The sequence below is a fragment of the Myotis davidii genome, unplaced genomic scaffold (assembly GCF_000327345.1).
Source record: "Myotis davidii unplaced genomic scaffold, ASM32734v1 scaffold125, whole genome shotgun sequence".
Taxonomy (NCBI): Eukaryota; Metazoa; Chordata; class Mammalia; order Chiroptera; family Vespertilionidae; genus Myotis; species Myotis davidii.
In genome coordinates, this window is record NW_006299390.1 from 7,948,614 (window position 1) to 7,968,907 (window position 20,294).

At 57.3% G+C, this 20,294-nt stretch overlaps 1 protein-coding gene across 2 annotated transcripts in view; it reads left to right on the forward strand.

Annotated features, from left to right (window-relative positions):
- Positions 1–17,675, forward strand: part of CRHR2 (corticotropin releasing hormone receptor 2) — a 28,875-nt gene extending 11,200 nt beyond the window's left edge. The window contains exons 1-12 of one of the 2 annotated variants that reach the window (XM_006774934.2): positions 14–176; positions 310–435; positions 7,833–7,918; positions 9,214–9,323; positions 9,633–9,750; positions 10,364–10,517; positions 11,022–11,082; positions 12,406–12,478; positions 15,706–15,791; positions 15,946–16,084; positions 16,459–16,500; positions 16,732–17,675. In XM_006774934.2, coding sequence (XP_006774997.1) covers positions 74–176; positions 310–435; positions 7,833–7,918; positions 9,214–9,323; positions 9,633–9,750; positions 10,364–10,517; positions 11,022–11,082; positions 12,406–12,478; positions 15,706–15,791; positions 15,946–16,084; positions 16,459–16,500; positions 16,732–16,866 — 1,233 coding nt within the window. In that variant the 5' untranslated portion in view covers positions 14–73 and the 3' untranslated portion in view covers positions 16,867–17,675. Of the gene's footprint in view, positions 1–13; positions 177–309; positions 436–7,832; positions 7,919–9,213; positions 9,324–9,632; positions 9,751–10,363; positions 10,518–11,021; positions 11,083–12,405; positions 12,479–15,705; positions 15,792–15,945; positions 16,085–16,458; positions 16,501–16,731 lie in introns of those variants that run through there. The other variant, XM_006774933.2, reaches the window with a different exon arrangement.
- Positions 17,676–20,294: the final 2,619 nt, after the last annotated feature.

A 20,294-nucleotide genomic window follows, 5' to 3' on the forward strand; every position in this document is an offset into this window, starting at 1 on the left:
CTGGGCCCGGGCCCGCAGCCACACCGAGCGCGCACTCACACTCCGTCTCTGCGCGCGGCTGGCGGTGGGCGCGATGGACGCGGCGCTGCTCCCCAGCCTGCTGGAAGCCAACTGCAACCTGGCGCTGGCCGTAGAGCTGTTCCCGGACGGCTGGGCGCTGGTCCAGGACCCAGAGGGTAGGCGGGAGGCGAGCTGACCCGGGGGGCGCGGGCTCCTTCCCTGAGCGCTCTGAGCGCCTGGAGCCCTGCCTCCCGCGGCGCCCACGCCCAGACCACCTCTCTGAGCCCCGCTTTGCTCTCTCGTCGCCAGGTCCCCACTCCTACTGCAACGCGACCTTGGACCTGATCGGGACATGCTGGCCCCGCAGCGCCGCCGGAGCCCTGGTGGAGAGGCCGTGCCCCGAGCACTTCAATGGCATCAAGTACAACACCACGCGTGAGTGCCGGACCCTCTGCCGCGTTCTGCACGGCCTGCCCGGAGGGCGGCTTAGGGAGTGGAGGGGGCCCCCTGACCCAGCGTTGGAGACGTGCCAAGGGCCAGGGCACCGTCAGCCCGCTGGCGATGAGGACCCTTATAATGTTGGGGACGCTCCTTGTGCCCCTCTGTGGTCAGACCTCAGCGAGGCAGTGATCTGCCCACCACTCCGCGCAGACTCCCGCGCACCGAGCGGCGAGAGCCCAGAAAGGGGAGTTGAACACACTTCCTCCCTTTTGAGGGTGAACCCCTCTCCCAGGTTATCTCCCAGGCTCCCCATTACAGCTTCTCTTTGTTTAGCCAATGGCCCCCCGTGGGGGCCGGGAGCGGGGAGGGGGGATAGGGGGGGATGCGGGGGCACTGTGCCGAGTCCCCAAACCCCGGGTGAGTGGGTATCACTCTTCACTCCCAGAGAGGGGAGGGCAAGCCCAGCGCCTGTGTTGGGAGAGCAGCGGGCACAGAAGCTTCTGGGCAAGAGTGGGGTGCTGCCTCTTCCTACCCAGTATCTCCAGTCTGACCTCGGGGCTGAGTCAGAGGCCGTGGGCTGCTTTCCTCCAGCGCCCCAGGCGTCAGGACCACCCCCGCCTCCCGGGGGGACAGCCTGTGCCCACCTTCCTCCTGGCTGGAGGGTGTGGAGCCGCCCAGCACCCAGGTGGGATGGTTCAGTACCAGCCCTGGGGTGGGGGGCTGCCTGAGTCCCTGCCGTGCATGGTCTGATGGAGCCAGGCAGGAGCCAGGGCAGCAATCAGTGGTCCCCCTGAAGGCCACTCACATCTCCAGCCCCACCCTACCGGCAGGGGGCCTCCTGGGAGGGAGAAGGGTGTCTGAATCCCCGTGCTGGAAACATCATAGCAACCCTTCTCTGAGTGTCTGTCTGTCTGTCTGAACGGTGGCACCGCTCGCCCATCCCTCTCAAGCACACGCGTACACACACACACACACACACACACACACACACACACGCGCGCACGTCTGAGCTCTTAGAGAAAGACGGTTAGAGGGCAAGACAGTAGTGCCTGCATCTGAGCTAAGCACACTCGCCTGCCCGAACCTGCTCCAGTGGAGGGCTCTCCTGGGCCCAAGGAGCCCACAGCAGAGGAGCCCCTAACGGAAGGGGATGGTGTAGACAGTGGGGCCACTCAGGAGGATCCCTGCATCATCTGAGGCCATGCTTTCTCTCCAGGGTTAAAACAGACCTCCCTGCTAGAAATGAGGTCTCCGCCCCGGGAGGTCTGAGGCCATGCTTTCTCTCCAGGGTTAAAACAGACCTCCCTGCTAGAAATGAGGTCTCCGCCCCGGGAGGTCTGAGGCCATGCTTTCTCTCCAGGGTTAAAACAGACCTCCCTGCTAGAAATGAGGTCTCCGCCCCGGGAGGTCTGAGGCCATGCTTTCTCTCCAGGGTTAAAACAGACCTCCCTGCTAGAAATGAGGTCTCCGCCCCGGGAGGTCTGAGGCCATGCTTTTTTAGGATTCTGCGAGCTGGGTGGGGTGTGGCCGTGGAACTTGGGGTCCCTGATTCAGCCTGAGCCAGGAGACTAAGGGCTAAGGGGGGTGATGAAGCATCTCAACCCATAGCCTGTGGACGGGGGCTGGGGAAGCTGTGCTCTGGTTCCTAACCCAGCCTGGGCTGTCCCCTGTTCTCCCCAACCAGCCTGGAGTGCCCTGCTCGGCCTCTCCTCCCACGTGTCCCTGTGGTCCTCGCAGCTACTAAGGGCTTCTGCCTCCTCCTGGACAAGGTCCACTTCCCTCCTGAGGAATTGCCCAGCTCAGCCTCAGCCTCCTGGACCTCAGGCCCTGTTGGGAATGGCTGGCCCCATCTGTACTGGGAGACATCTCCCAGAACAGGGGATAAAGGGACACTCCACCTAACCCAACCCCATGGAGAGGCTGGGTCCCCACTTCCCAGAACCCTATTCTAGACACATGCTGAAGCATGGATAGTGTTCACATGGGAACACATCAGCTGAGTGGTCTCCAGCCAGAGGGGTTGGTCTTTGCATTGGGTCAGCCTGCTGTGCAGGAATCGCTCTTAGGCCCTGGGGGGACAGAGATGATAGGAAAGGCCGAGCTCAGCCCTCAGGCGGCCCAGGCAGCTTAAAGACCAGACTCGCACAAATCAGCAGTCAGGGACTGGGAAGGGGGGCTTGGTGGGCCTGCAGCATTCCTGGAAGGCTTCATGGAGAGGGTGAGGTTGGGCCTTGATGCAATGGGGATGTCACAATTCTCAAAGACAGGCCTGGTGCGGGTGGTGGGGGGGGAGCCTCAAGAAGGGTCCCAGATAGGCATGGCAGAGGGCACATCTGACTGCGCCTTCTGGGACCTGGTGTAGCAAGAGAGAGCCTCTTGCTTCCAGAAACACCAGCTCCAGGGTCTCCCATGAGAAAGCGTGTCCCAGGGGAGAGAGATCTAGTTCTGCCCGTTCATTGCTGGGGATCCTGGACATGTCACTCTCCCTCTTTGGGCCCCTTTAGACCAGTAAGGGACAAATTGCTGCCCCCTCTTAAATTCCCAAGGAGACACCTGCTGGCTCTGTTTCCAACGTGCTTTCCTGGGGACAGTCTAGGATTTCTTGCCCTGAATCTGAAGGATGCTGGCCACAAGTTTGCTATTGTAAACGGACACCCCTGCCCCAGATGGGGTTGGACTTGCAGTGTCAGCAGTTCTGGAAGCAGGGCTCAACCTACCTGTGACATGCGTATGAGACCCAAATGCTCCCCGTGTGTGTGACCGCAGCTTCTGCATTTGTCATGCAGCTTGGTGAGGCCTGGGTGACAGACTGTCCCCTTGGCCTACTCCAAGCCTCTCATCCTCATTCAGGGCTACCCAGTCACCTAGGCAACAGCATCACCTCGGTCCATCCTGAGCCCCTGTGTACTCAGCTCTCTGTCGCCCTTCAGAAAGGACCAGAGGAGAGGGTGACCTAGACCTTGCCTCCTTAGGCTAGCTGGGAAATCCCGACCAGCATGCACTAGGAGAGGTAGCAACTGAACCCTCAGGTGGGCTAGAGCAGGCCTGAGCTTGGTTTTCAGGAGGGACATGAATTCGTGTAGCCTTCTTGGGCTGGGCCCAGGGCCATGGGCTGGAGGCAGGGTAAGAGTGCTGGGTTCTAGGATTTCTCCAAGGTAGGGGCACCTGCATAGATAGAGAGGAATGGGTTTGCCCCGCTGTCCATGGTGCTGAACATTCCTGTCCTGCCCAGTGACCTCATTCCTTCAGTGAGTGTTGCTTCTGGTCCTTCCCACCTTCCTCCTTGTCATTATACAATGACCACATTACCGACCCTCCGCACAGCCCTTCTTACTGCCCATGCCCAACCTGCCTCTTGCACTCTGTCCCCAGAACTACCACAAAACTTGTCCCTGTCTTCTATGGCCTATCTCCTATGCTTTGCCGGTTAGAATAACAGAGGTAGCAGTGCCAACCTAGTGGACCCTTGAAAGTGATGTAGGGATGTTTGGGATTATCACCGTGACTCATGGTTACTACTGGCTCTTAGCATCTTGAGAGGGCCCCCACAACAAATACTTGACCCACCTGTGATGCCAATACCATCCTGGAGAAGAAATTTGCCTTACTGCTTCTGAGAGGGGAAACTGAGGCCAAGAAGGCAGGGACTTAGCCAGCCAGAGACAAAACCACAGCTAGAATATAGGCCCCCATCTTTTCCTAGCCGGGCGCCTGGACCACTCAGGTGTCGCCTGAACCAGCATCTGAAAGGAGGGGAGCCCTTTCCACAGGCCAGGGCCACTGTGGTGCAGAGTCCTAGAATGTTGCTGGGGAGGGGGTCCAGGCTTCCCAGCCACAGAGCCCTGGAGAACACCCTGCCCATATCATTCAGACCCTAATGCCCCTGGCGGGCCACACTGCACACCCTCGGCATCGATCTGTGGCAGGGGCACCTGTGTTGCTGTGGTAACAGACATCCACCTCACTGCATCCATCCCCGAGATTCTGGCCTGGCCACCTGTCCTAGGACGTTCCGTGCCCATCTTCCTGTGGTTCCCAGAGGAGACTCTTTCCTGTCTGTCGCTCTCCTGTCCCAGGCTGTGCCTGAGGGCTCAGAATCCTCATTAGCCAGCTCCCCTGAAGAGCTGGGGACATCTGTCTGCCAGTCCCCTGGTACCCAATGAGACGGAACCTCATTCCCAGGCATGCCTGGGCTTCTGAGGGAAACTCCCTCCTGCTGCCACATCCCACATCCCAGACTCTGCTTCCCAAGGTTTCGGCCGACCTGAGTCAATTCGACACAGTCCCCTGAGGGGGATCCGATGACTCCAGTACAGTCTGTCTGTGCCCACTGGTCTGTCCCCAGGGAGCTCCACTTCAGTAGCAAAGAGTGGGATCGAGTCCAGTGAGATGATGTGCAGTGAATCATGGCAAATGCCCAAAAAGAGGTGTCTGTTTGTCACACAACAGGTTGTAACACAACAGTGGATTATGAAGTCAATTTAGTGGGGTCACGACCAGCATTTGTACATAAAGAATATAAAGAAAAATATGACTGTAGTTAGGATAAATTTCACTTTGTGGAGCTGAATTCAGTAATGCAGGGTGTGTGTGTGTGATATGACATGGATGTCTTGCTGTGGTTCAAGGGCTATAGAGTGTGAAAGCCCATGTTTTAAGGACTGGAAGGCATAGAGGAGGTGTTTGAAAAAAGAGAAGAGAGTATGACTATCTCAGATGTTAAAGGAGCCTCCAGGAGACGGCATTTGAGCTGGGGTTTAGAAGATAGGAGTTTGCCAGTGGGCAGTGGGTAAGCGTGAGGAGGGTGTTTCAGGGACTGGTTCGGCAGAGAGAAAGTGTGGGCCCTGTCTCCTGGTGCAAATATCAGCTGCCGGGGAGGCTGCTGGGGATGGGGCTGGAAAGTTAGGCTGCGCACGAGTGTCCAGAACCTTGGGTATCACACTGAGAATGTTGGGCTTCATTCTCAAAAGCAATAAGAATTGCCTGGCTTTTAAGCATAAAACAACATGATCACTCTAACAGTTGGGGTAAAGGATAGAGAAAGTCAAGGCGTGAGTGAAAAAGCAGGGATGCAAGATAGGAGGCTGTTGTGCCAGTCTAGGTAAGATGACTAGAGAGACAGTGGTGGGATGGACAGAGGGGGGTGGACCCCAAAAAATAAAAGAATTCACAGAACTTGGTACCCCAGCGGCATTGACATGAGGGAGCAGGAAGGTCTCAGATTTGCAGCATCTCTATCCTGACCCTCTGCCTTCCATAAGCCTTCCTGTGGTCAGTACCAGCTGAGATACCATACTATGGAAATGAGTACTCTGGGGCCTGCCCTCAGGGACTCCCACACTGATCAACTCAGGCCAGATCATGAGCAAGGGCCAGAAGTGTGAGGCTCAGATTGTTGGAACTGGGTGTGGGGAATCTTAAGAGAGGAAGAGCTGTGAGATGGGAGTAATCAGGGAGGCCTTCCTGGAGGAAAGGGCTTAGCAATGAATGTCAAGAAAGCCAGGTAACATCTGTGAATACATTCCCATAAGATAAACTTTTCTCTTTGAACCATAGCTAGAATCAGAGTCTGTCTGACCTCACACAGGCCTGTTGGGAGGGACAGGGGTGTATTTTACAAAAGAACCTGCTCTCCTAAGATACCTTGACAGGGGTCCTTTTGGCTTCACCCTACACTCTGTCCTTTAGTTCAGCGATATCTCTGACCCTATGCATCAGATTCTCTTAACACACAACCTTTCTGTAGTAAAACAGAAATTTAGATTACTGTTTCTGAGAGGGGAAACTGAGGCCAAGAGGGAAGGGACCTAGCCAAGGTCCTCTGAGGAGGGAGAAAACCTAAGTGAGGAATTGGGTGCCATGGTGTCCTCACATTGGGGTTGGAATCAGTGTCAGACCAGCATTGGCCTGGGGAATACTCCAGGGCCAGAGTCCTGCCAGATGCAGCCTCACGCTGGCAGGGCCAAGGGCAGGAAGAGGCCAGTAACCATGCTGAATTTGAAAAATCTGTATGCTCAGAACACCGAATTAAAAAACATTTAAGCTAATAGAATCTCTACCATTGTATCTGCTCTCAGCAAGTGCTCCTTAATAATTTCATTGCTTTTTACTCACTGTCAGCTCGACGGAAGTGGGTTTTTTATGTAACTTAATTATTTCAGAACTCACTGCTTCCAAAAGCGATCTAAGGCCCCCTCTAGCTCTGCACCTGTGTTCTGTGTGCTGTTTATCTTCATTAGCTTTATATTGTATATCCTATATAATAAAAGGCTAATATGCAAATTGTCAGGCTAATATAATAAAAGGCTAATATGCAAATTGTCAAACATTCTTTGACTTTCTAACATTTCCCTTGGATAAAACCTGCACTTTTGTACATCAGACATTGAGGTTCTGAAATGTGTTTTCACACATTACCTTCCAACTTTAACAGAGGCTCAAACATTGAGAGACATCACGTGGGGGCCACCCAGGCAGCCGGGGCTCAAGGTCAGCAGAATGGACCTGTCTTCTCAATGTCCCTCATTCCTATGTGTCAGTAGCCTAGAGCAGGGGTCCTCAAACTACGGCCCGCGGGCCACATGCAAATACAAATATTGTATTTGTTCCCATTTTGTTTTTTTACTTCAAAATAAGATATGTGCAGTGTGCATAGGAATTTGTTCATAGTTTTTTTTAAAAACTATAGTCCGGCCCTCCAACAGTCTGAGGGACAGTGAACTGCCCCCCGGTTTAAAAAGTTTGAGGACCCCTGGCCTAGAGGTTATGAACATCAAGCCTGAAGCCTGACCTCCTGCGTCTGAATCCTCGTCTCATTCTTGTGTCTTCGGCAGGCAGCCCAATCTCTTTGTGCCTCAGTTTCCTCTCCGTGAAATGGTTTAATGTTAGTACCTCTTTCACGGGGTTGCTGTGGAGACTGGACAGCAGCTAGAAAGCAGAGAGGATCTGGTACGTGGCAAACACCTGCTATGTCAGTAGTAGCTGTTATTACAATGAAAGCACTGATACTGGTAGGAAAAGTATGGACCATTTAAGCAAAACATGGTTGAGATAAGAATGGAAATCATTTGGCTGAAAGCAGTGAATCGTCACCCACATCTCAGGGCTTACAATTGGGTTCAGTTTCAAACAAAATTAAAGGAAGTGTTCGAACTAGTCTAAGACTATACTGGAATGGGGTTATGATTCATGCCTCTTAGCTGCCGTGTGTGGTTACGTCTCGTGTGCAGTTTTCACACACATGACTTTCAGATGACCTTGTAGGTGCGTGTTGTGTTTCCTGCCCTAGGGAAGCTGAAAAGTATGGGCCTTATCCTGGGGGAACCAGGGAGCCTAGGAGAGTTCCTGAGGAGGGGAGTGACTTGCCTCTTGGTGGTTGGCATCTTTTGTAGGAAATGTCTACCGAGAGTGCCTGGAGAATGGGACCTGGGCCTCACGGCTCAACTACTCGCAGTGTGTGCCCATTTTAGACGACAAGGTGAGTGCCCCCACCCCCTGCCCTGATCCTGATAGACTCACAGGATCCCCAGGGTGGCAGAACCAGGCCTGTCTCCCAACCACTCCATTTTGCACCTCTTATCCCTACCCCACGTCCCGCCTCTGCCTCCCCCTCCACCCCCGCCGTGTTCAGTGACACTGTGATGAGGTAGAGAAGGGTGGCACCTGACACAAGAAGGGAATGACACTGTAGCCAGTGCCCCAACACCTCACAGGCCGTGTGATGTCCTTCCTCCTCTGGACCTCAGTTTCCCCAGGTGGCACTCTAACTCTGACTCCACGTGGAAATGAGTGCATCCCCCAGAAGGGCAGTCCCGTAGGAAGCTGGGTCCTGCTCAGAGCCCACTAGCCCCTCTTGCTCTGAAACAGAGTTCCTTGCTGCCTGCGGGGCCAGCCACCTCCCCTTTAAAGCTACGCTTCAGTTCTGACCCAAAAGGATAGGTCCTGCCTCCAGGCCCCTCCTCATTCACCCAACACGGTCCTCAGGGGGCTGGGAGACCAGTTGTCTACCCTGGGAAAGTGATTCTTTAACATGTGAGCCAAGGGACACTGCGCTGAGGGCCACAGGAGTGGCCAGCGGGACGGTCCTAAAGGAGAGAGGTTTGCTCCAGCCTCTGTGCTCACCTCCGCTCACGGCCCCGCTGAGGGTGGCAAACCAAGTGGGGCTGGGAGAGGCCTCCTGGGGCAGGAAGGAGTCCTCATCCCCGCCTCTGCCTAGAATTGCCTGCCCGGGGATAATAGAAAGCACATGGCTTTTATTTGATTCTGATATTGTTCTTGAGCACGCTGCAGACAACACGCCTGCCCCTCCCATGGCTACACCCAAGGGCAGACCGATCCCAGGGCAGCCCTCAGACCTCCCATCAGTCACTGCTTCTGAGGTTCCTGCTGCAGGGTGGCTGGTTGGACCCCTTGTACAGGGTTCAAACTGAGGCCCAGAGATTTGAATCAACTCACCCTCAGTTGCTCAGCCGGCTGGGGTCTGAGCTGAGACTAAACACAATCCAGAATTAAAAAGAAAATAAAATCTGCCCGCACCTCTGGCACGTCTCAGCATACACTAAGTCCAAATCTGCTCCAAAATTGCATGTCGGGAGGCCTGACCGCAGCCATTTCTACCAAAAGCCACCCAGTGGCAAACCAAATGCAGGGAGCTGCATGGAGGAGCCCTTCTGCCCTCCGGGTCAGGACATATAGGGTGGCCATCACTGGAGTGCTCAGCACCGCCTTCTGTGTGCCCCATGCCTCCATCTGCCCTTATGTCTGTCTGTCCAGCAGTGGAAGTATGAACTGCACTACTACATCGCCCACATGGTCAACTACCTGGGCCACTGCGTTTCCATGGCAGCCCTCATGGCCGCTTTCCTGCTTTTCCTGGCCCTGCGGTGAGTCACCCCTCCCCTGATTTCTCCCTGTCCTCCTCCCGCAACACCCCCTTCGCCTGTCCCAGATGTTCACCTCCGCCCCAGGGGCCCTGGAGCCAGCAGACGGAGGGCAGGTGGGGAGGCATGCCTGGCAGGCACATGGATGCCATGGGGAGGCTGGCAGTCAGAGGCCCGACCGTGGCCACCACAACGGGAATTTGGCTCCTGGTACAACCTTGCCCTCATGCCAGGCTGTCTCTACCTGGCCTCCTGAGGCTCAGTCCTAGCTGACCCCTGACCCTGCTGACCCCTGACCTGGGCCTCCTGCAGGAGCATTCGCTGTCTTCGGAATGTGATTCACTGGAACCTGATTGGCACCTTTATCCTGCGGAATGCCACGTGGTTCCTGCTGCAGCTCATCGACCCCGAAGTGCATGAAAGCAATGAGGTCACTGGGCAACCGGTTGGGGCTGGGCCCAGGGGTGGGGGGAGCCCAGCTCAGAGGGAAAGGGACAGATTCTCCTCTGCTGAGGGGACAAAGAGCAGCAACCAAAACTCATTCTCCCAAACCCAGAGATGGGAAACGCCCCTCCATAGCTCCGCCCACCTTCATCGACCCCGTACTATTATTTATGTAATGATTTTCTTTTCATCGAATCACTTTACGTGAAATCACTTTCCTACCTGAAAGTTCACCTTCCATCCCTAAATGGAAACCAGTGTGACTTATGGGTTAAAAGTGACCCCCCAGAAAATAGCACCATGGCAACACAACAGTGCCGCCCTCCCAGCCTCGGCCTGCAAGATGCTCGGAGCCAGCCCCTCTTTCTTGGTTAAAAGGGGGAATTAGGAACCTGGGAGAAGTCAGACACACCCGCGCCGGAGACGGTGCGTTCAGTCTGAAACAGAGAGAGAGAAATGACGAAGGCTAGTCCCCCCAGCGTGGGATTGGAGGGTGTTCAGTGCCAGGCCCACGAACCACTAAAATGACCGACCCTCCACCAGCGCCCTGGCCACACACACGGGCCGGCCGCAGCCCTGACCGCCGCCTGCCCATGCAGGTCTGGTGCCGCTGCATCACCACCGTCTTCAACTACTTCTTGGTGACAAACTTCTTCTGGATGTTCGTGGAGGGCTGCTACCTGCACACAGCCATCGTCATGACCTACTCCACCGAGCGCCTGCGCAAGTGGCTCTTCCTCTTCATCGGATGGTGTGAGGGTCCCCGGGGGGGTGGCAGGGCCAAGCAGGGAGGGGGTGCTACCCTCAAGGTCACCTCTCTTCATCTTGGGTCCAAGGACAGAGCCACAGCCCTGCCCACCATCCCCAGGATGGTCCCCGGCGCAGCCAGCCCCCTCCAGGCAGGCCAGGAGGAAGCAAATAGTCCCTCCGAAGCACCTCCCACACAGGGACCTGTCTCCCGCCTGGACTGGCAGATCTAAGGCCTTGGTCTCTGACTCTGGACGAGAAGCTGCCAGCGGCACTTCTCTCTCAGAAAACCCAGTCCCCTCCTCTCTCTGGCCTGTCCAGAGGGGAAGGCTGAGGGTGGGGGAGGGGCCGGGACTGGGGTCTCAGGACAGGCCCTTGGTCATGGGGGGTCTGCAGTAGAGGATTTGAAACATGATCTCAGGCCCCTTCTGGTCCCCTGATCCTGTGTTCTATAAGAGGGTCCCCTGCCCGCCTGTCTGACCGCTACAGCCATGTCTGTCTCTTTTCCAGGCATCCCCTGCCCCATCATCATCGCCTGGGCCCTGGCCAAGCTCTACTATGAGAACAAACAGTGAGTCGGACAGGCCAGCCATGGGTCAGGGTCAGGGGTGTCCGGACGGGGCAGCTGTGGGCTCTGCCAAGCCGTAGGGAGGTGTGGCAGCCACACGGGGCAGAGCGGCTTTTCCGCATCCTTAGATGGACAAAATGCAGCCCGGGCACCCAGAGGCGCTCATGTGGTCGGCGTTGAGTCACTTGGTTGAACTGAGTTAGGATTGCTGGCTCCTTTAAGCGTCCTTTGGCCTTTGGGGAGGCCTCTTCCTCAGAACTGGGGGACATGGAGGAGGCCAGGGAGCCTCTCACAGACCCCGGGGCTGCGGCATGTCCTGGGACTTACCTGCGTCAGAGCCTCTGCCACACGAAGCCACGGCGCCGATGATGGCAACCTGGTCACGGGTCCCACAGGGAGCGGCTGGGAAGCCGGCACCACCAGCTGAGAGGAGAGAGGACAGGGGGCCGTCAGTGTCTGTACACAAGTCTCCAGGGTGTCTCTGAGGCTGGAGAGAGCAGAGGGGACTGGAGGGTGGGGGCAGGAATGGGGCGCAGTCCAAGAACTCGGCATTTGGAAGCACTCATATGATAAAAGCTACCCCAGAACAAAGGGGCGGCTCTCATCATTGTGTGGAAGAGTGACCCTCCCGTCACAGGGGGTATTCGAGCAGAGACCAGAAACCCTGGTGCTGGGGGCAGCTGGGGAGATGCCTGTCTGAGCTAGGTGCACCGGATGCCCTCTGAGGGGGTGGGGACATAGGCATGGGCCCTTCTCCAGGTCCGAGGAGGTCCCCCAGGCCCAGACTCCAAAGCTTCATCCTCCATTCTCCCTAGAGAGCAACCGCGGCCCTGGCGGCAGCAGGCTCCCTCCGCAGGGTGAATGGGGCTCGGCTGGGAGGAAGGCAGGCTCCGGGCAGGAGAAGGCTCCTGCTGTTTAGTGAGCGGAGTGCCTGGCACCCGGAGCAGCGGGCTCTTGGCAATGCATGAACAGGGGGCACAGGCGGCTGGACCCAAGGCCGGTCGGGGGCAGCCCAGCTCTCCGTCCTGAGCCCTGGGCCCAGCAATCTAGAAGGGGTGAGGGAGTGAAGAGGAGGAAGGGGAAGAAGGGAAGGAGGAGGAGGCGACTCAGGCCACCCCAGACTGGCTGGGGAGAACCTCTAAGCAAGACAAAAGGCAGCCGGTGCGCACGGTGGTCAGCGGGGCTGGGACCGTCCACCCTGCTTCTGGGGAAGGTACAGCCAGAGAGTGGGTCTCGGGAAGGTCAGGCTGGAGGCCCCTGGGCCTGAGCCTGCGGTGGTCCCCCGGCTGCGGCTCAGCAGGTCACTGACAGCCCCCACCTTTGCAGGTGCTGGTTTGGGAAGGAGCCAGGCGACCTACTGGACTACATCTACCAGGGCCCCATCATCCTCGTGCTCCTGGTAGGTAGGCCCTGGGATGGAGCTGGGGACCAGGGGAGCAGCTGAGGACCCACCCAGCAGAGACATGAGGGAGCGATGTCTTCCCCCGCACACACTCCGTCCATGCCACTGGCTTCCTGACACCTTCCCAGCACGCTCTCCCCTCGCTCCGTGTCCGTGCAGCCCCTCTCCTCCCCTCCCTGGCACTGGGCTCTTCCTCTGGGCAGAGAATGGGTCTGACTGGCCGGGAGCTAGCGCCCTCCCACATGTGACATTCATGCCAGGTAAATGCTGAGCCAGCCAGGCAAGCGGGCAGCGGTGGCAAGAGGAGGGTGTGCAGGCTTCTGTTCAGCCCGTACCTATACCCCTGTCCTCCCCCAGCAGCCCCCTGGGGGCCCAGCCCAGCCTCAGCCTGGAGCCCTGGTACCAGAATGAAGCGTAATGAGCAATTGTTCCTAGTTCAGCTCCCCGCCCTTTGCCAAATGTTTCTGAGCCTGTGGTACAATTGCCACCCGTCTGTGATCCACCACGAGCTTTAATTAAGGTGGAGCTTTAATTTAAGTAGGGGCTGCATTCTGCAAAAACGAACCCATTATATATCACACATAAAGGAGATGCACAGAAAGGCCTCATAAGAAATTAGCATTTATGTAAGACTTATTTCAGGCTCGGTAATTTCAGGCTCCTGTCGGTACCAGCTTCCTTAAAGGGCCACACGCTCCTGGGAACCGAGAGAGCGGCATCCATCCACCCCTTGCACACAGCAGGTGCCTAATGAAGGCCTCCTTGGTCTACCGTGAGGGCGATTACTGTTTATCTCTTTTATTGCCTTACTCTCTTTTTTTGTGACTTTTCCCGGGATTCATTTGACCCCCGTCTTGGGAGTGTCCTTGATGTATGTGCACTGGAGATGACTAAGATTTCTCACCCACGGCCTGAAATTGCACCATCAGGGCTCTGTGATTTCAGAGGCAAAGCCAGTCCGTGTCAGCAGTGAGTGGGGGAGGAGGGTCCTTGGAGTCCCCGCTGCCATGAGTCCCTCACTCGTTGAATGGAAACTCCATGAGACCCATCCCTCCCGGCCAGCTGCTGAGAGCACTCCTGGAAGACAGGCCTTGTGACGAGCCTGGGACCCAGGAAGGAAGGCTGGCCTGGCTGGGGACCAACGATAGTGGGGAGCGAGCCCCTGGTGCACACAGGGGGACAGTGGTGAGGAAATGAATGGAGAAAGGGAGACAAGACTCAACCAGCTTTCTCTCCATGTCCGCTTCCTGGTTTCACCCTCGCCTCCACAGCATTTTGTGCGTCCTTTCCCTTGGACCCAGCCCACGCCCAGTGTCGGGGAGAAGTAGGGAGCATGCTTCCCGTTTCACAGATGGAAACACTGAGAGTGGGGACGACCTGCCCAAGGTCACCACTAACTGCTGGCTGAGCTGAGACTCTGGGGCTGGTCACCCACCCCCTGTGCCATCGTCTCGGTAGGATGTGCGCTTGGGGCCCCTGCCCCACCCCGAGCTGAGAGGGCCCTGCAGGAAGGAATCTCGTGCTTTGGGTTCCCAGCTATTTCTGCCTCCCTCCTGGACTTGTGTCCTGATTCCTCTGCCTCACCTCAGGCACGCTGGCCGCTATCCAGCCCCCTCCCCGCGCCCAGGGCTTCCTCCCTGGCCCTTTCTCTGCCGGGAACACTCCCCCCTTTCTCAGTTCACATGCCATTTCTCCAGGCCTTTCTGGCCACTTAAGGAAAATGCAATGCACCCCTCACCCCAGACCGAGAGCCAAGTCCACTTCCTATCATCAGTGCCCAGCTCAGAGTCAGGCACATGGCCCTCGCTGAATGAATGAATGAATGAATGAATGAAACAAGAAACCCAGGCTGGACAAGATTAGAGTGCAGGCCGTGCCGCTGAGGGCATGAGAGCCGCAGGCTATGGCCGAGGAGCCTGAGCCCCTCAGGTCCCCAGAGCACCTCAAATTTAGGGTCATCCAGAGGCCACAGGAATCTCTGTCCCCTGATGTCTGCCTGTGTCCCCCAGCCAGGATCCAGAACTTAGGAGGGTTTAAGGAGTGATGGAGTCTCAGGACTGAGACCTGGGAAGAGTGTGTATGTATGTGAGTGTGTGTGTGTGAGTATGTGCGTGTGTGTGTGTGCGTGCGCGCGCATGTATGTGCGTGTGTGTGTGTGCATGTGTGCACGTGTGTGTGAGAGAGTGTGTGTGAGTGTGTGTGTGCGCGTGTGCATGTTGAAAGGGATTGCTAGTGTCAGGCCCACACACACACACTCCCTTTCTTGTATGCTTATACTTGGAGACAAATGGAGATAAAAAACACCAGACACACCGTGTCCCCCCATACACACACACTCACACCCTCACACAGCACAGAGAACAGACCCGCAGCCTCGCCAGGAGCGTGTGGAGGGCAGCACAGCCACACACACCCCACACCCCACACACACCCACACACACCCCACACCCCACACACACCCACACACACCCCACACCCCACACACACCCACACACACCCCACACCCCACACACACACATGAGCCCACGAGGTCAGCAGACACCTGCAGCCACAGGCCGGCAGGAGCCAGGCAGGACCCTGGTCGGGGAGAGGCAGAAGCCGTGGGCACGATGCTGACAGCTCAGAATGAAGACCAATGAGGCCCTTCCAGAGCCTCCCCTGGGCCCACAGCTCGCTCATCTTCACTGGCTGCGGGTCTGCGGAGGCTCTGGGCTTTACCGGGGCAGGGGCGGAGGGAGAGTCATCAGTCCTGCGGCACCCAGTTCCTGGCACCCCAGCCAGCCGTCTGCTGCCCCAGGCGGGGCTGTCCTCAGTAAGGGGCCCTCTCCCCCTGCCCACCAGGAAGTGGTCTTTCTCCAGGAGACCCGTGGTAGTGAGGGGGACCCTGCCCCCCGGCAGCAGAGACAGGGAGGGGCTCGGGCAGAGCGGGGTGAGGACTGTGGACTCAGGCCTCAGGAGGCGTGGCCTCTGCGCCCTCATCTGCTGCCTGGGGTGGCTTCCCCTCCGGGAGCCCTCAGGTGACAGGCAGCTGAGCAGAAGGGGGCGCCTGCCTGTCTCCCGAGAGAGGAGCAGAGGCCGTGGGGCCCAGGCCGGGGCTGGGGTGATGTGTGTGCCATGCGTGTGTGCACGTGGAACTCGGGCTCGCAGTGGGTGACAGGGCAGGTGGCTGCTCTCAGCGCGAACCACCTCATGGTCCCCCTTCCCTCTCTGACTCCCTCCTCCAGATCAACTTTGTGTTTCTGTTCAACATCGTCAGGATCCTAATGACAAAACTACGAGCATCCACCACGTCAGAGACAATCCAGTACAGGTAAGTGATGGGTGCCTTACCCCCCGCCCCCCGCAGGGAGAAATGGAGGCCAGGTGGCCCTGCACCGGCCTCTGGGTGGGGTCCTCTCTGTCGCCCCCGGGAGCTCTCGCCACCCAGTGAGGCCCCACCTGCAGTGTCCCCCCCGTCCCCCCAGGAAGGCGGTGAAGGCCACCCTGGTGCTCCTGCCGCTTCTGGGCACCACCTACATGCTCTTCTTGGTCAACCCCGGGCAGAAGGACGAGCTGTCCCAGATCGTGTTCATCTACTTCAACTCCTTCCTGCAGTCATTCCAGGTGGGCCCAGGGCCGAGGGGCCCAGCGAACTTCCTGACCTGGGCGCCCAGGTGCCCTCACGGGACGGTCACACACAGGGAACAGGTGCACATGTGGGTCACTCGGGTACACACTCAAATAAAAGTGCGCACACACTGAACCCCACCCCAGAGCCCAGGTGGGCCTCACCACTACCACCACCACCACCACGGGGTCTGGGTCGCCCAGCTGGCACCTACTGCTAGCCCAGCACCTGCTCCGTCACACCTGCACCAGGAGGGGTGGCGCCAGCTCTGAGCCTCTGGGGTCCTGGGTCAGAGTATTCCCCGGCCCCCGGTCCTCTCCAGGCCGGGCGATGCCCACGCAGACCCCTGACCACCCTCCTTCCTTTCCAGGGCTTCTTCGTGTCTGTCTTCTACTGCTTCTTAAACGGAGAGGTACGAGGCCGGGCCGGGGGCCTCACACCCACTCCAGGCGGTTCCCACAGAGCCGCCCAGCCCCTCGGGCCTGCGGGGTCCCTGGCTCTGCTCAGCTCCACAGTGAAGAAGGGGGGAGGGCCTGGAAAACCGCCCAGCCTTGGGGGAGACAGGAGGGCTGCCTGAGGGACCCCTGCAACCTAGAGGTCAAGTATACAGCCAGGCACAGCTGAGTCTGTGCCTCCCCCGCAGGTGCGCGCAGCCGTGAAGAAGAGGTGGCACCGGTGGCGGGACCATCACTCCCTCCGAGTCCCAGGGGCCATGTCCATCCCCACCTCACCCACTCGGATCAGCTTCCACAGCATCAAGCAGACGGCCGCTGTATGACCCCGTGTGTCATCCACTCGCCCGTCACTCCCGGGTCAGTTGGAACAGCTTCCCCGTCCTCCTCCACCGCCCGTGCTTGCCCGAAGCCCAGATGGGGACGGAGGGAGGGAGAGACCAGCTCTCCAGCCTGTGCAGCCCAGGGGGCTCCGCGGGACCAGGGGCCGGAGCAGAGCGGAGAAGTCGCAGGAACCCCGAGGAGAGCAAGACAGCTGGGCGCGGGTCCGCAGGCGTTTGTGACACCAGCCTCACAGGGATCCTCATGGAAGCCCCGCTCACCGATGAGGAGACTTAGGCCAGGGCCGGAAGGACCTGCCCAAGTCCCACAGCTCGCTCCTGTGGGCCTGGGCCCCTGCCCCCTCGTGGTGTGGGCCTTCCTGCCAGCAGCCGGAGGCCGTTGGCCCTGCTCCCTGCCTGCCGCCTCCACACTCAGGGGCGCCCTCTGCAGTCGGGGGGAGTAAAGGATTAGTTTGGAGGGCTTGATCCCAGGGCCCCTCGCCTCAAAGCCTGGTCTACACCACCCCTGCCCCGGGGCTTCCTGAAGAAGGCGGACTCCTTTCTGGGAGACCTCAGCCTCCTCCATAGATTCAAGGGCTTGAGGAGGGGAAGGGGGAGAGGAAGACAAGGCCAGGACAGCCACACTTAGGCCAATAAGGTACATAGGGCAGGACAAAACGGAGAGAAGGTGGGGGTGGGGGGACGGGCAGGGACGAGGGGTAGAAATAGCAGAAACTGAAGCACATCTTTAGTGACCGGAGCTAAGTCCCCAGCCTCCACCGGAGCCTCCCTTTTTGAGGCCACATCTGCTCTCTGTGGAAACAGCCCCCACAGGTGCAGGGGACCAGGCAGCCGAATGGGGTGCTGGGGTCAGGGGTGCTGGGCTGGGTCCGCCCTCCTTGCCGACTGGCGCTGGGGTGGGCCGGTTCTCTCTGACCCCTGCCCTGCAGGTCTGACCCTTATCATTCCCCCAAGACAATATCTGCCCCTCCTCCCCAGCCACAGGCAGTTGAATTCAGCACAGACAGAGGTACCCTGCAGCTCGCCTGCACACCCCAGCCTGTGCCCCGGCCCGGCCCAGAGGCCCAGGTTCTGGAATCGGAGGGACAGGCTGCAAGGCCTGTGGTCTCCATGAGCAGTTTCCCCCTGGTCCTGGCTCCCTGCTGCCCTGCGGGAGGGGCCAGGAGCCCAGGGGCGGGAGGAGCCATCGGGTCAGGGTTCAAAGGGGCTTTTGCTCTTGATACGCACAACCCCCCCCCCCCCCAGCCCGACAGTCCAATTTTTAAAATTGTATCTATCTTGTCTTGCATTTTTAAGTTGATGTCTAATATTTTTTACCTAGATTTTAAAACTTGTGAGAGATGTGATTTCTGGGATTGGGTAAATATTTGCGTGTTAAAATAAAACTGCCACAATATTTTAAAAAGCATACAGACTCCGAGCCCGGCAGTGATTAAATACCTCCCCTCATCTGTCAAAAAAAAAAAATTACAATCGCTGCTCTTTGCAGGTGGAGAGTTTACACAGTTCCTTTCCTCTCTGAACTGTATCCCCGTCGATTCCTTTCCTCTGTGGGATTTTATACAAATGAAGTATTTTTATGGTTGAAAATCTTTTACTGCTTACCCCACCATATTCCTCTGCCACAAAATATATTTAGAAATTGAAACAGAAATATTTAATTTCCTGTGACCGAAGGCTCTAAGGGATTTTTTAAAAAGTCTTCTAAATAGAATTCTTACAATTATTATTTTTCCTATAAAAGGCAGTATGTGCTTGAGGAAAACAACAGGATTGCTAAGAGTTTTTAGAAGTAATTGTTAAACCGAAAAGGAAAGTCATTGAAAACACATCTTCTGAAATGGATAGGAACTTAATTGTTCGTGAATCTGCGGGGGAATATGGATTGCAAGAAGGGAGCGGGACTCAGCACCCTTTTCCCTCCTCTCATTGTGTATAACTACATCTGGGAGGCCTCGGCCCAGGAGTAAGCAGGTGTCGCTCAGTTCTCTGAACTCCTGAGCTGAAGGCCCAAAATGGCACAGTGATCGCTCATCACACACGTCCGTCCGCTGGCCCCTGCAGAATCCTTTTTATAGTAAATGCGGCCGGAAACAGGAAGAACTATCAGCCTTGCAAGGGCTTTGCTGGCCCCGCAGGTGCCTGTTGAATGTCTCACCCTGGCCACCTTGGCGCCAGCGGGGGCGTGGTCCGGGTGAGGTGCTGGGGGCACCACAGTCCGTGCCCAGTGGGAGGAGGTGGGATGCCCCGACCAATCCTTCCCAAGAGATAGACCTCATGCGGGTCCTGGCAGGACTTCCGTGCAGGCAGAGGCGGCCTGATGGCCACTTCCTCTAGCATCCTGGGGGGTTGTAGACCCAGGAGCCAGCAATGGCCGGCCCCCAGAGGCCACCCAGAGAGCCCGCGGCCAGCAGAGACGGAGGGCTCATCAGAGAAGCCACCGGAACTCAGGCCCCTACAGAGCCTCAGCGCCAGGTCCAGACACTCATCTCCACTCCTCAGATGCCGGCTCATTACCCCACCCGCTCCCTGGAGGGCCTGCCCAAGGGCATCAGTCTCTAACCCGCGTTTTTGTTTTTTTGTTCATCCTCACTCGAGGATATTTCTTCCATTGATTCTTAGAGAGAATGGAAGGAGGATGGGGGGAATGGAGGGAGAGAGAAGAAAGGGAGAGGGGGAGAGGGAGAGAGGGAGGGAGGGAGGGAGACACAGAGAGAGAGAGAGAGATGTTTGGAGGACACTCAGGAAATCTCCATGAAGGAAGCAGCATTTAACCTGAGATTCAAGCATCATCTACATCTTTTAACAGGTCAGCATGTCAGCAGCCAGGCAAGGGGTGGGGGCAGGGACAGCATGGGCAGTATTTATTCTGGCCACAGAAGAAGTGAATGAGGGACCCAAGCAAAGAGGGTATTTGGGGACCAGTCAGAGGAATGCAGGGCTGAGTTTTGGGCTTGGAGGGAGAGGGAGAGGGAGAGAGAGAGAGAGAGAGAAACATTGACGTGAGAGAGACACACGGATCGATTCCCTCCTACGGGACCAGGTATGTGCCCTTGACCAGGAATCAAACTTGCGACCCTTCGGTGTTCAGGCTGATGCTCCCAGTGGTGGGCAAACTGTGGTTCGTGAGCCACATGCGGCTCTTTGGCCCCTTGAGTGTGGCTCTTCCACAAAATACCACGTGCACCCGCACGTACAGTGGGGCCTTGACTTACGAGTTTAATTCGTTCCGAGACCAAGCTCATTAAGGAGCTCGTTAACTCAAATTACTCTATCAACTCAATGCAAAAAATCAACCTAGAGACAGCTGGTATCTCAAAAAACTCGTTAGTCAAGACACTCATAAATCAAGGCCCCACTGTACAATGTGATTGAAACTTCGTGGCCCATGCACAGAAGTCGGTATTTTGTGG